At 45.0% G+C, this 15,425-nt stretch overlaps 1 protein-coding gene across 5 annotated transcripts in view; it reads right to left on the reverse strand.

The window, feature by feature from the left end:
* The window catches only part of LOC147116898 (uncharacterized), a 347,723-nt gene that overhangs the window by 215,380 nt on the left and 116,918 nt on the right, over nt 1-15,425 (reverse strand). For all 5 annotated transcript variants that reach the window (XM_085987340.1, XM_085987341.1, XM_085987339.1 and 2 more), the window contains exon 10: nt 86-148. In XM_085987340.1, coding sequence (XP_085843466.1) covers nt 86-148 — 63 coding nt within the window. The remainder of the gene's footprint in view (nt 1-85; nt 149-15,425) is intronic.

Below are 15,425 nucleotides of genomic sequence, written 5' to 3' on the forward strand. Positions count from 1 at the left end.
ACTTCTGACGCCAAAAAAAAGAAAATGGCTTTTTCTAAAAGAAAGCTGAAACATCATTGAAGTGTTTCCTCGGTCTAAAACTTACTGCCGGTGATCCTTTTTGTCTTTCGACGTCTAGGAGTATCCCAATTAACTTTTCGCTTCCTTTCTGTTTTGAAGGAAAAATAACATTATTCAATGTAAAGCTTTCAATCACAAAGATCTATAAGTAATGACTATTTGCTATCAAAGTATAAGTACAATAATACTAAATAATAGTTATTTAGTGATACAAACTGTAAAGGATCTCCTTACAGAGATGCTAATTCACATGGTTGGCTGCAAATCAATCAAAATTGGAAGCTTTAAGAATGTTTTTGTAGCCCTTGCTTGTGTTAACCTGAACAAGCATATCGTTATTCTGAAGAAGGGCCATGCCCAAAACAATTACTCATCTATTCTTATTACAAATATGTTGCATTCCCAACATTTTTTGTTTCTAGCATACTATGTTTGCTCTCCAATACATATACATCATTATATAAGAACATAAGAAATAGGAGCAGGGGTAGGCCATTTGGCCCCCTCAGCCTGCTCCGTCATTCAATAAGATCATGGCTGATCTTCTATCTCCACTCCACTTTCCTGCACTACCACATATCCCGTGATTCCCTTAATATTCAAAAATCTATCGGTTTCTGTCTTGAATACACTCAATGACTGAGCCTCCACAGCCCTCTGGGGTAGAGAATGCCAAAGATTCACCACCCTCTGAGTGAAGAAATCTCTCCTCATCTCGGTCCTAAATGGCCGACCCCTTATTCTGAGGCTGTGACCCCTGGCTCTAGACTCCCCAGCCAGGGGGAACATCCTCCCTGCATCTTCCCTGTCAAGCCCTGTAAGTATTTTGTATTTTTCAATGAGATCACCTCTCATTCTTCTAAACTCTAGAGAATATAGGCCTAGTCTACTCAATCTGCCCTCACAGGACAATCCCCCCATCCCAGGAATCAGTCTGGTGAACCTTTGTTGCACTCCCTCTATGGCAAGTATATCCTTCCTTAGGTAAGGAGACCAAAACTGTACACAATACTCCAGGTGTGGTCTCACCAGGACCCTATATAATTGCAGTAAGACGTCTTTACTCTTATACTCAAATCCTCTTGTAATAAAGGCTTGCTGCGCCTGCATGTTAACTTTCAGTGATTCATGTACAAGGACACCCAGGTCCCTTTCAACACCATCATCTCCCAATCTCTCACCATTTAAAAAATACTCTGCTTTTCTATTTTTCCTTCCAAAGTGGATAACTTCACATTTCTCCACATGATATTTGCCATGTTCTTGCCCACTCACTTAGCCTGTCTATATCCTCTTGAATTAACATGTGGCTAAAGGTCTGGTGTGAGAAAGAGGGATTCCTTTTCATGGGACAATGGCGCCAGTTCTGGGAGAGGAAGGAGCTGTAACAATGGGACAGGCTCCACCTGAACCGGGATGGGACCTGTGTCCGAGCGGAAAGGGTAAATCGGGAAGTGGCAAAGGCTTTAAACTAGTAAGATAGGGGGAGGGATCTACAAGAAACGTAACCAACCTAAATATAAACAAGACAGGAAAAGAGAGCACAGGAAAGAATAAAGTAAGGGAGGACATTCATGGCAAGGGAATAAATAGAGTTATAGAACAGGAGTCTAAAAAGATGGTTAAACATAAAGTGAGAGGAAATCCTATTAAAAATGAGTTAAATTGTCTGTACAGCAATGCACACAGTGTCCATAATGAAACAGGGGAGCTGGAGGCAATCGTATGTTGAGAGGAAGCAGACATAGTCGGGATCACTGAGACGTGGGGAGTGATTTTGCCAATGGGAGCTTTTGGAGGCGGGACTCCCACTTGTCGGGTTTCAGCCCCACCTCCATCAACTTCTAGCCAACCCACGCTATTTTCCCTTGATTGACCTTCTTAAGCCCGCCCAGCGGGCTTAGTAGGCCAATTAAGGGAAAGCCGGTTGCAGAGAACATCAACGTATGATGTTTCAAAATTTTTGACAGATGAATTGTCATCGTTTGACAGCCCTGTGAAGCTGTCAAACAGTGACATTCTCTGTAGTTTGATGAGGTCTTGAATTCAAGACCACATCAAACCTCTTTCTTTTGCAGAAATGAGATGGTTGTTGCATTGGAGAATGCAGCTGCCATCTGTCATCTCTACTGCGGAGGTGCGAGACTCTCCGCATACCTGCCGACTGAAGCCTGCAGGAAGAAACAAAAGTAAGTACACTTTTTCTAACACTTTCCACTTACCTCAGATACTCACCTCTCCACGCTTGCACCCATCACTTACTTTCACAGCACACTTTTGCACCCCCCCCCCCCCGCGACCCACTACTCGCCTCGGGTGACCCTGGCGGGGTTCGGAGCCTTCAGGAAGCCCGCACTTGTGTGGGCAAAATGGTGATAAGCTTATTTTCTGCCTGTTAACTCCCTGTTAACAGGCAGTTAATTGGCTTTAATCCCTTCCCGCCTCCAAGGAGACGGGACCCGGCACGGGACGGCTACCCGCCTCCTGGCAAGATGGAATGGAGGCAGGTTGGGCACCCACCCCCAAATTCTGCCATTTTCCCGGCAGTCCTGCCTCCATACCCGCCTCCCCAGGGCTGGCATGGTTACAGAATAATCAGGACTGGGAATTAAACATTGCAGGGCATAACATATTTAGAAAAAGTAGGAAGGGAAAAAGGGGAGGTGGAGTAGCTGTACTTATTAGGAATAACATAATGGCAGTAGAAAAAAGTGATGCAGATATCAGCAAGACAAAAATAGAATCCATATGGATAGAGACATAAGATAATAAAGGATCAATCACACAAATAGGCATAGTTTACAGACCACCTAATAGTGGAAGGGAGGTGGAGGAAGAAATATGCAGACAAATTAGGGAAATGAGTAAAAAACATAGAATAATGATCATGGGGGATTTCAACTACCCCGATATTAATTGGACAGAAGACAAAAGGGGATAAGGGATTTGAGTTCCTACAATGTGTACAGAACTCCTTTCTAACTCAGTATGTAAAAAGCCCAACAAGGGAGGGTTCGATATTGGATCTAGTAATGGGGTATGAACCAGAGCAGATAAGAAAAGTAAAGGTAGGGAACATATAGGCAATAGTGACCATAATCTAGTATGTTTTAAGATGATAATTGAGAAGGATATAAGTATGATGAAAACCAGGTTCATAGATTGGAGAAAAGCTGATTTTGAGGGGCTGAGAATAGAACTTGGGGGAAAAAATGGGCAACAATATTAGCAAACAGCGATGTAGAACAGCAGTGGGAAACATTTGAAATGGTATTCAACAGAGTACAGGAAAAATATATTCCGCTAAAAGGAAAGAACAAACTAAACAATAATGAGACTCGATGGATGAATAAAGCCATAAGGGAACAATTGAGGATAAGGAAAGAGGCATACCTTAAGTACACAGACAGCAGGGGAGTGCATGAGAAGAGAGAATACGAAAAGATTAGAAGAAAAGTCAAAAAAACAATTAGGAAGGCAAAAAGGACCTATGAAATTAAATTATCAAGGACCATAAAACAAAATAGTAAAATATTTTATAGGCACATCAATTAAAAAAGGAAGGTTGGGATTGGAATAGGGCCATTAAGGGATAGTCAGGATAGTACCACAGGTCATGATAGAGAGATGGCAGAAATATTGAAGAATTATTTTGCTTCAGTATTTACCAGGGAGATAGAACAGATGGATATAACATTGGATGATGAGATTAGTAATGAGAAAAGTGCATTTAAAATTTAAAAAGGAGATATATTAAATAAATTAATCAAACTCAAAGAGGATAAAACCCCTGGTCTGGATGGATTGCATTGATGCATTTTAAAAGAATCTAGGGAAGAGATAGCAGAGGCATTACTACGCATATTTAATAATTAGTTAGAAAAGGTGTAGTGCCAGAGGACTGGCGGATAGCTAATGTAATACCGATATTTAAGAAGGGGGATAGAACATGTCCAGGGAATTATAGACCAGTCAGCTTAACATTGGTGGCAGGAAAAATAATGGAATCCCTACTAAAGGAGAAAATAGAAGAACATCTAGAAACCAAAAATATAACAATGATGAATAGTCAGCATGGATTTCAAAAGGGAAAGTCTTGCTTGACCAACCTTATTGAATTTTTTGAAGAGGTAACAGAGAGAGTAGACAATGGTAATGTAGTAGATGTAATTTATCTGGATTTTCAAAAGGCCTTCGATGAGGTACCCCATAATAGACTGATGAACAAGGTCAGAGAATGCGGAGTCGGGGGACAAGTAGCAGAATGGATTGCTGGCTGGCTTCAGGACAGAAGGCAGAGAGTAGGAGTAAAGGGCAGCTATTTACAATGGCAGAAGTTGGGTAGTGGTGTTCCATAAGGATCAGTGCTGGGACCACTGCTGTTCACAATTTACATTAACGATTTAGACATAGGAATCAAAAACACAATTTCTAAATTTGCGGGTGACACCAAATTGGGCGGGATATCAATACTGAGGAGGACTACAACAAGTTACAGGAGGACATTAATAAACTTGCAGAATGGGCGTCTAATTGGCATATGAAGTTCAACAGATAAATGTGAAGTATTACATTTTGGTAGCAAGATTAGGGAGGTCACTTATCACTTGGAGGGTGCGAGTCTGGGTGGGGTAGAGGGACAAAGGGATCTCGGAGTACTAATACACAAATCATTAAAGGTTGTGACACAGGTTAGCAAGGCCATAAGAAAAAGCAAACCAAGCACTAGGGTTTATTTCTAGAGGGATAGAATTGAAAAGTAGGGAAGTTATGCTACACCTGTATCGAACCTTGGTTAGACCACACATGTGGGCTAGATTTTCGGGCAGCCGTCAGGCGGGGTTTCAGGCGTGTGGGGGGGGGGGGGGAAATCCCAAATTTGGGGGTCCCGACACCATCCCGCCCAAAACCCCGCCCCACATAAGTTTCAGGGGCGGCGAGTACCTGCCCCGCATTGGGACCCGCCGAAACCAGTCGGGAAGGGATTAGTGCCAATTAATTGCCTGTTAACAGGTAGTTAACAGGCAGTTTTTAGCCTAATCCCTATTTTGAGGGGTTTCGTGTGGGTTTCCCAACGGCTCCAAACCACGCCAGGTTGGAGCGGCGGGCCGTCGGGTTGAAGGAGTTGGAGGGGTCGCGATATCGGCGCTCAGGTGAGTGATGGGTGCATGAGTGTAAAGGTAAGTGTGTTTGGTGTGTCTAAAGTGTATAAAGAACTTTTACTTACCTGTACTTACCTTAACAGCCTTTCTTCCTGTAGCCGTCAGGAGCTGCATCACTCACCCGGCACTTAAAGCTGAACGGCTGCGATCTGTGAAAAGTGACAGCCTTCAGCTTTGAGTGCTGCTGAGAGTTCTAACTGAGTCGGTGCAGAATGACTTATGTCAGAACTCAGAGTGTCAGTGTTTCACAGCTTCAAACAGCTGTGAGGCACTGATATTTCATCTGTCAAGAACTCTTGACAGATGAAATTGCAGTCTGTGACGTCACCTGTTGCCGGGTGGCCCTTAATTGGCCTGCTGAGCCCGCTGGGCGGGCTCAACAAGGTCAATCAAAGGAAAATCACGCGGATTGGCCGGACGTCGAAGTAGGCGGGTCAAAAACCCGAAAGGGGAAGTCCCGCCTTCTTCCCGATAGGTTCGGGAAAATCTACCCCTTAGAGTACTGTGTACAGTTCTGGTCGCCATATTATAAAAAAGATATAGAGGCACTGGAGAGGGTGCAGAGAAGATTTACAAGGATGATACCAGAAATGCAAGGGTATACATATCAGGAAAGGATGAACAGGCTGGGTCTCTTTTCTCTTGAAAATAGAAGGCTGAGGGGTGACCTAATAGAGGTCTTTAAAATTATGAAACATTTTGATACAGTGGATACAGGCAGAATGTTTCCACTTGTGGGGAAGAGCAAAACTAGAGGCCATCAATATAAGATAGTCACCAAGAAATCCAATAGGGAATTCAGAAGAAACTTCTTTACCCAGAGGGTGGTGAGAATGTGGAACTCGCTACCACAGGGAGTGGTTGAAGCGAATAGTATGGATGCATTTAAGGGGAGGCTAGACAAGCATATGAGGGAAAAGGGAATAGAGGGTTATGCTGATAGATTTAGATGAGTAAAGACGGGAGGAGGCTTGTGTGGAGCATAAACGCTGGCATGGACTGGTTGTGCCAAATGGCCTGTTTCTGTGCCGTATATCCTATGGAATCCTATGTAATCCCTTGAAGGCTCCTTGCATCCTCCTCAAAATTTACATTCCCACCTAGCTTTGTATTATCAGCAAACCTGGATATATTGCATTTGGCCCCCTCATCCAAATCATTGATGTAGATTGTGAATAGCTGAGGCCCAAGCACTGATCCTTGCGGTACCCCATTAGTTACAGCCTGCCAACCCGAAAATAACCCGTTTATTCCTACTCTCAGTTTTCTGTCCATTAACCAATCCTCAATCCATGCTAGTATATTACCCCCAATCCCATGAGCCCTAATTTTGTTTAATAACGTCTTGTGTGTCACCTTATCGAAAGCCTTCTGAAAATCCAAATACACCACATCCACTGGTTCCCCCTTATCTATTCTGCTAGTTACAACCTCTAAAAACTCTAACAGATTCGTCAAATGCGATTTCCCTTTTATAAATCTGTGTTGACTTTGCCCAATCCTATTATTATTTTCTAAGTGCCCTGTTACCACATCCTTAATAATAGATTCTAGCATTTTCCCTACTACTGATGTCAGGCTAACTGGTCTGTAGTTCCCCATTTTCTCTCTCCCTCCTTTTTTAAATAGTGGGGTTACATTTGCCACCTTCCAATCCGCAGGAACCGTTCTAGAATCTATAGAATTTTGGAAGATGACAACCAATTCATCCACAATCTCTATAACCACCTGTTTCAAAACCCTAGGATGTAGGCCATCAGGTCCAGGGGATTTATCGGCTTTCAGTCCCATTAATTTCTCCAGTACTTTTTTTTACTTATACTAATAAATATACGAATCTTTCAATTCCCCATTTTGGCTAGGAAACGTCACCTTGGTTCTCCACTATTTCCAGGAGGTTTTTTGCGTCTTCTCCCGTGAAGACAGATACAAAGGCTGCGATTTTGTGCCTGGGGGTGGGATGGTGGCGGGTCCACTGGTTGGCGGGTTCCGGACCCACTCCCGGTTCCCGCCGCCTTGCAGTTGAAATTTTGCGTTGATTGGCCTCATTAATGCCAACGTGCGGGTTCTCCAAGGCAATTGCTGGGTGTGGGTCAGCTGCTTGCTTTTGATGACGCAATGTTAGACTGATTATTTAAAGGGGCCATGTCCCCACTGCAGATTCATTTCCATTTTGTTCCCTGAAGTGCTGGCTGCTACAGGTATGGCAGCACAAAAACCTAAGGCTGCTCCCTGCTTCGATCAGGACTCCCTCCATGCTGTTGTGGAGAGAGTAAGAGGACGTAAGGAGGTCTTCTTCCCTGGAGATGGAAGGAGGAGGCCTCCTCAGCATACCAAGGCATCTTGGCTGCAAATTGCTGAGGAGGTCAGTTCGAGGTCGGTCTGCATACGCACCTGGGTCCAGTGTCGCAAGAAGTTTAATGATCTGTTGCGATCAGCAAAAGTGAGTATAACATCGCACTTACCTTTCATCTGCTTCCCATCTCTTCTCACCCCCATCACTCTGCATTGGCAACCTTCCCCTTCACATCCCAACTCACTCTAACATCCCTTGCACCCTCACCCATCCCTCCCTTTCTCTGTACAGAATCACGTCACCATCTTACCACTCACACTCCTGTGCAATGCCAACAACTAACAATGCACAGGGAGGGAACTTGGTTTGTGCACCTCATTCCTTCATAAGTCTCCCTCTAAACATCTATGTCATCCATTCTTTACACTCACTCCATCAATCTCTTTCAAACTCCACTTGTGTCTCTCATTACAGGAGAAGAGAGCCCACAATAAAAGGGAGAGGAGGAGGACAAGAGGAGGCCCACCATCCCTGGCGCACCTAACAAACGCTGAGGAGGCATCTCTGGAGATCGTCGGAGGTTCGGAGGAGCTGGGGGACAGAGAGATGGGCGTAGAAGAGCAAGCTGGTGACAGAATTGATTTCCAACCCTCTGATTTAGCATTCATGAGTGACTAATATGGGATATGATGTTCATAGAGATTGAGCGCTAAGCATCTGCACAATGGGATGTGTCTGCAACATACATTTCACTTGTTCAACTCATGCCTTTACTCCACCACAGGACCATTGAGAGCCCCACTCCTCACTGTCCAGGAGGAAGAGCAGGAGCACTCCTCATAGGAACCACCAGCCTCTGAGGAAGCAGCGTCACCAGCATTCAGCGCACCCAGCACCAGTGCAGAGACGCACACCTCGGTGGGTTTTTTACGAGATAGAGTTGTGTTGTCACCTGATGTATCACAGCTCACAAGTAAGCAGGAGCAGATGTTGGAGACAGGTACAGCAGTGGAGAGTCCTCATCGGAGGACGCAGGGCTTTCCCAGCTCTGCTTAGCTGCATGTAGACGCTGAGCCTCTGGGACCATCCAGAAAGAGAGCGGTGCTGGAGGCTCTAAGTGGGTTTGCTTCCATGGTAACTGCGAGCGTGCAGAGAATGGAGGAGATCATCTTAAACATTAGCAATGCCGTGGTGAACGCTATGGGCAATCTAGGTGTTGCCATGGAAAGGATGGCAACCTCCATGAAGGACCTAGCTCGCCAGACACAAGCCAACATGGTGGCTCTTCTAGATAGATGGTCAGCTATACAGGATAGAAGGCCATCTATCATGGAGAGGAAACAGAGGTACATGGACGTCCCGATTATGAGGACTGTCAGTACAGAGACGGGTCCACATGGCCCCACCGATGTGCAGCAAGGTGCTCTCCAGCAACTTGCTAGCAGTGAAGTGCGGGTGACTCATGAGAGGGACGGTGGCGTTGGAGCACAAGGAAGTGGGGGCTCCTCTCCAAGTGCTCTCACTCCCTTGCCACTGCCGAGCCCTCGGTCAGAGGCCCATCTGCTTGAGCCAACAGAGATGGCCGAGTCTGCCCCTGCATAGCCGCAGGAGGAGCAGACTTTGGCGGGGGCCCTCCAAGGCTCGCAAAACCAGAGGACGGCCGCCAAAGGCACCTAAGCAGGAGCAGCAGGGAAGTGAGCAGGCTGCCTCCACATATGCTGAAGCCACAGGGGTCTCACAATGTAGAAGCACACGTAAGAGGAAGATGTCACGTTAATAATCACAAGGGTTCTCACTTGGGTGTTATGATAGATTTATTTGTAAAGTTTCTGTTCTTTGCCAATATTGTAATAAATTGATGTAGAACGAAGGTTTGGCATCATTGTCATCTGTGTGCTGACAATATGAGGCGGCACAGTTTAGGGTGAGTGCGCCTTTAAAATCCTGCAATGCAGGTTACAGTGCATCTATAGTGCACAACACATACTTGCAGCCTAAACACAGAGGCCCCGATTTTTCCCCAGCCGTCGGGCGGGGTTTCAGGCGGGCGGGGGCTGAAAATCCTGAATTTGGGGGTCCCGACACCATCCCGCCCAAAACCCCGCCCCACGTAAGTTTCAGGGGCGGCGGGTACCCGCCCCGCACTGGGACCCGCCGAAACCAGGCGGGAAGGGATTAGTGCCAATTAACTGCCTGTTAACAGGTAGTTAACAGGCAGTTTTTAGCCTAATCCCTATTTTGAGGGGTTTCGTGTGGGTTTCCCGACGGCTCCAAACCACACCAGGTTAGAGCAGGTGGGCCGTCGGGTTGAAGGAGTTGGAGGGGTCGCGATGTTGGCGCTCAGGTGAGTGGTGGATGCATGAGTGTAAAGGTAAGTGTGTTTGGTGTGTCTAAAGTGTGTAAAGAACTTTTACTTACCTGTAGTTACTTTCACAGCCTGTCTTCCTGTAGCCGTCAGGAGGGCATCACTCAGCCGGAACTGAAAGCTGAATGGCTGTGACCTGTCAAAAGTGACAGCCTTCAGCTTTCAGTGCTGCTGAGAGTTCTAACTGAGTCTGTGCAGAAGGACTCAGGTTAGAACTCAGACTGTCAGTGTTTGACAGCTTCAAACAGCTGTCAAACGCTGATATTTCATCTGTCAAGAACTCTTGACAGATGAAATTTCAGTCTGTGACGTCACCTGTTGCCAGGTGGCCCTTAATTGGCCTGCTGAGCCCGCTGGGCGGGCTCAACAAGGTCAATCAAGGGAAAATCGCGCGGATTGGCCGGACATCGAAGTAGGCGGGTCAAAAACCCGAAAGGGGAAGTCCCGCCTTCTTCCCGACAGGTTCGGGAAAATCTACCCCAGAATGTGCCCCCCAAATTACTCAATCACCAACCTCACGGATTTCTAAATGACCAGATTTGAGAGTGCAGCTTTTACACTGCAGTTGCAGCTGTGAAGTCTCCAGCTCGCTGGTGTACATGCCACACTTACCTGGCATGTTGGAACGTCATGAAACCAGACCCAGAAGCTGGAAAATCTAAAAGCCCTGTGAAAAAAACTCTAAAGTACCACCTAATAGGCAGCTAAGTGCCTTTAATCTCTTTCCCGCTGCTTGGTGTCGGGTCCATTTGCAAATCGGATACCCGACACTCAGGAAAGATGCGTGGAGGCGGAATCACGGCGGGTTCCAAACCCGCCGTCAATCATAGCGAGTTTAACCTCTGGGCCACCTCCAATCCCGCCCTCTGAGTGCCGGCAAAATTCCGGCCAAAGTATTTGTTTAATTTCTCAGCCATTTCCTTATTCCCCATTATAATTGCTCCTGTCTCAGCCTGTAAGGGATCCACATTTAGTTTCACTAATCTTTCCCTTTTTACATACCTATAGAAGCTTTTACAGTCTGTTTTTATGTCTCTCGCTAGTTTACTCTCATAATATATTTCCCTTTCTTTATCAATTTCTTGGTCTTCCTTTGCTGAATTCTAAAATCCTCCCAATTTTCAGGCTTGCTACTCTTTTTGGCAACATTATAAGCCTCTTCCTTTGATCTAATACTATCTTTAACTTCTCTTGTTAGCCACAGTTGGACCTCTTTTCCCGTGGAGTTTTTGTGCCTTAAAGGAATGTATATTTATTGTAAATTATGTATTAATTCTTTAAATGCTAGCCATTGCTTGTCTATCGTCATACCTTTTAATGTAGTTTTCCAATCTATCTTCGCCAACTCACCCCTCATACCTACGTAGTTGGCTTTGTTTATATTTAAGACCCTAGTTTCGGATTTAAATAAATATTTTCGAACTTAATATAAAATTCTATCATATTATGGTCACTCTTCCCTAAAGGCCCCTTTACAGCAAGGTTATTAATTAACCCTTTCTCATTGCACAATACTAGATCTAAAATAGCCTGTTCCCTAGTTGGTTCCTCAACATACTGATCTGTAAAACTATCTTGCATACATTCCATGAATTCGTCCTCCACACTATTACTGCAAATTTGGTTTGCCCAGTCTATATGTAGATTAAAGTCCCCCATGATTACTGTATTAACCTTAGAACATAAGAATATAAGACGTAAACATAGAAACATAGAAGATAGGAGCAGGAGTAGGCCATTCAGCCCCTCGAGCCTACTCCGCCATTCAATGAGATCATGGCTGATCATCTAAACTCAGTACCCTGTCCCTGCCTTCTCCCCATATCCCTTGATCCCTTTAGCCTTAAGAAATATATCTAACTCCTTCTTGAATATATTTAATGAATTGGCCTCAACTGCCTTCTGTGATAGAGAATTCCACAGGTTCACCACTCTCTGGGTGAAGAAATTCCTCCTCATCTCTATCCTAAATGGCTTACCCCTTATCTTTAGACTGTGACCTCTGGTTCTGGACTCCCCCGCCATCGGGAACATCCTTCCTGCATCTAGTCTGTCTAGTCCTGTTAGAATTTTATAAGTTTCAATGAGATTCCCTGTCATTCTTCTAAACTCCAGTGAGTATAAGCCCAATCGACCCAATTTCTCCTCATACGTCATTCCTGCCATCCCAGGTATCAGTCTGGTGAATCTTCGCTGCACTCCATCCATGGCAAGAACATCCTTCCTCAGATAAGGCGACCAAAACTGCACACAATACTCAAGGTGTGGTCTCAACAAGGCCCTGTACAACTGCAGCAAGACATCCTTGTTCCTGTACTTGAACCCTCTGACTACGAAGGCCAACATATCATTTGCCTTCTTAACCGCCTGCTGCACCTGCATGCTTACCTTCAGCGACTGGTGCACAAGGACACCCAGGTCTCGTTGCACTTCCCCTTCCCCAATCTATTGCCGTTCAGATAATAATCTGCCTTCATGTTTTTGCCACCAAAGTGGATAACCTCGCATTTATCCACATTATACTGCATCTGCCCAATCACCCAACCTGTCCAAATCATACTGGAGTTTCTCGGCATCCTCCTCACAGCACACACGCCCACCCAGCTTTGTGTCGTCTGCAAACTTGGAGATATTACATCTAGTTCCCTCGTCTAGATCATTAATATATATTGTGAATAGCTGGGGTCCTAGGACCGATTCCTGTGGTACCCCACTAGTCACGGCCTGCCACTCGGAAAAAGACCCGTTTATTCCAACTCTTTGCTTCCTGTCTGCCAACCAGTTCTCTATCCAAGTCAGTACCTTGCCCCCAATCCCATGTGCTTTAACTTTACACACTAATCATTTATGCGGGACCTTATCGAAAGCCTTCTGAATGTCCAAATGCACCACATCCACTGGTTCTCCCTTATCTATTCTACCAGTTACATCCTCAAAAAATTCCAGTAGATTATTCAAGCACGATTTACCTTTTGTAAATCCATGTTGACTTTGTCCGATCCTGTCACTGTTTTCCAAGTGCTCTACTATTACATCTTTTATAATGGACTCCAGCATTTTCCCCACTACCGATGTCAGGCTTACTGGTCTATAATTCCCCGTTTTCTCTCTACCACCTTTTTGGAATAGTGGGGTAACACTAGCTACCCTCCAATCCATGGGAACTGTTCCAGAGTCTATAGAATTTTGGAAGATAGGAGCAGGAGTAGGTCATTTGGCCCCTCGAGCCTGCTCCGCCATTCAATAAGATCATGGCTGATCTGATCTTGGCCTCAACTCCACTTCCCTGCCCGCCCCCCATAACCCTTGACTCCCTTACCTTTCAAAAATCTGTCTATCTCCACCTTAAATATACTCAATGATCCAGCCTCCACAGCTCTCTGGGGAAGAGAATTCCAAAGATTCACGACCCTCTGAGAGAAGAAATTCCTCCTCATTTCGGATTTGAAAGGGTTTCCCCTTATTCTGAAATTATGCCCCCTAGTTCTAGATTCCCCCACAAGGGGAAATATCCTCTCTGCATCTACCCTGTCAAGCCCCTTCAGAATCTTATATGTTTCAGTAAGATCCCCTCTCATTCTTCTAAACTCCAATGAGTATAGGCCCAACCTGCTCTACCTTTCTTCATAAGCCAATCCCTGCATCTCCGGAATCAACTTCATGAACCGTCTCTGAACTGCCTCCAATGCAAGTGTGTCCTTCCTTACATAAGGAGACCAAAACTGTACGCAGTACTCCAGGTGTGGTCTCACCAGTGCCCTGTACAGTTGTAACAGGACTTCCCTACTTTTATACTCCATTCCCTTTGCAATAAAGGCCAACATTCCATTTGCCTTCCTAATTACTTCCTGTACCCTTGTTACATGCACCTCTAATTTCCTGATTTATACTCTGCCCTACATTACAACTACTGTTTTGGTGTCCATACTTAAGAAAAGACATACTTGCTCTCGAGTCAGTACAAAGAAGGTTCACTCGGTTAATCCCGGGGATGAGGGGATGGACATATGAGGAGAGGTTGAGTAGATTGGGACTCTACTCATTGGAGTTCAGAAGAATGAGAGGCGATCTTATTGAAACATATAAGATTGTGAAGGGGTTGGATCGGGTGGATGCGGGGAGGATGTTCCCGATGATGGGTGAAACTAGAACTAGGGGGCATAGTCTTAGAATAAGGGGCTGCTCTTTCAAAACTGAGGTGAGGAGGAACTACTTCACTCAGAGGGTGGTAGGTCCATGGAATATGCTGCCCCAAAAAGCTGTAGAAGCTACATCATTACATAAATTTAAAACAGAAATAGACAGTTTCCTAGAAGTAAAGGGAATTAAGGGTTACGGGGAGCGGGCAGGAATTTGGACATGAGTCTAGGTTCGGATCAGACATGGCCCTGTGGGTAGCGGAGCGGGCCCAGGGGCCGTGTAGCCTGATCCTGCTCCTATTTCGTGTGTCTAATTCTGTTAGATTCAGGAGATGGTTCTGTGATAGTGGATTGGCGGTTAGGATCAGATCAGCCATGATCTTATTGAATGGCGGAGCAGGCTCGAGGGGCCGATTGGCCTACTCCTGCTCCTATTTCTTATGTTCTTATGTTCTTAAACAACTCCCACCAATGTTTTCTGCCCCTTGCTGTTTCTTAGCTCCACCCAAATTGATTCTACTTCTTGATTTTCGGAGCTAAGATCCTTTCTCTCTACTGTCTTTATCCCATCCTTTATTATCGGGGCTACCCCTCCTCCTTTTCCATTTTGCCTATCTCTCCTAAAAGTTAAGTATCCTGGAATATTTAGTTCCCAACCTTGGTCACTTTGCAACCACGTCTCCTTAATGGCAATTAGATCAAACCTATTCATTTCTATCTGCGCTATTAATTCATCTATTTTGTTGCGAATGCTTTGCGCAATCAGATATAGTGCCTTTAGCTTCGACTTTTTTCTATTTTTCCCTGATGTCACCTTAATCACTGATGCCCTATTACCTTTGTTACTCTCTCTGTCCGTCTGCTAGCTGTTCCTGTCAGTCACTAATTTGTTGTTCCTTAATTATTGTGCCATACAAGTAAATTCTGTATATTTCCCCTTTATTCCAATTTGCTGAAAAGTGCACAAAGGCAGGGTGACTCTTTTTCACTCCATTGCATTCAATTTCTGATTCAACTATGATCATCATCCAACAGCTTACATTTCTCAATAAGTAACAAGAACATTTCAGTTTATATAGCACCTTTAATATAAAGAAACACCCCAAGATGCTTCTCAAACAGCCATTTGGAAAGGGATACTGAGTGAGGAAGGGAAAGATTAGGAGGGCTGACCGAAGCTTGGGTGCAAAGAGGGAATTAAGGAGGTTTTTAAAGTTGGAGAGGAAGGAAGATTAAAGGAGAACGTTTCAGAGTGTAGGATCAAGATGGCTGGTAACGCACAGGGAGGGGAGGTGCACAGAAGGTCAGAATCAGAGGAATACAGCATTGAGGAGGAAATGTACAGCTAGACCAAGTTGCTGAGAAATGATGGGACAAGGCCTTAAAGGCATTTATAGACAACA

The sequence above is a fragment of the Somniosus microcephalus genome, chromosome 5, assembly GCF_052327205.1.
Source record: "Somniosus microcephalus isolate GS21.2 chromosome 5, FLI_Smic_1.0, whole genome shotgun sequence".
Classification (NCBI taxonomy): Eukaryota; Metazoa; Chordata; class Chondrichthyes; order Squaliformes; family Somniosidae; genus Somniosus; species Somniosus microcephalus.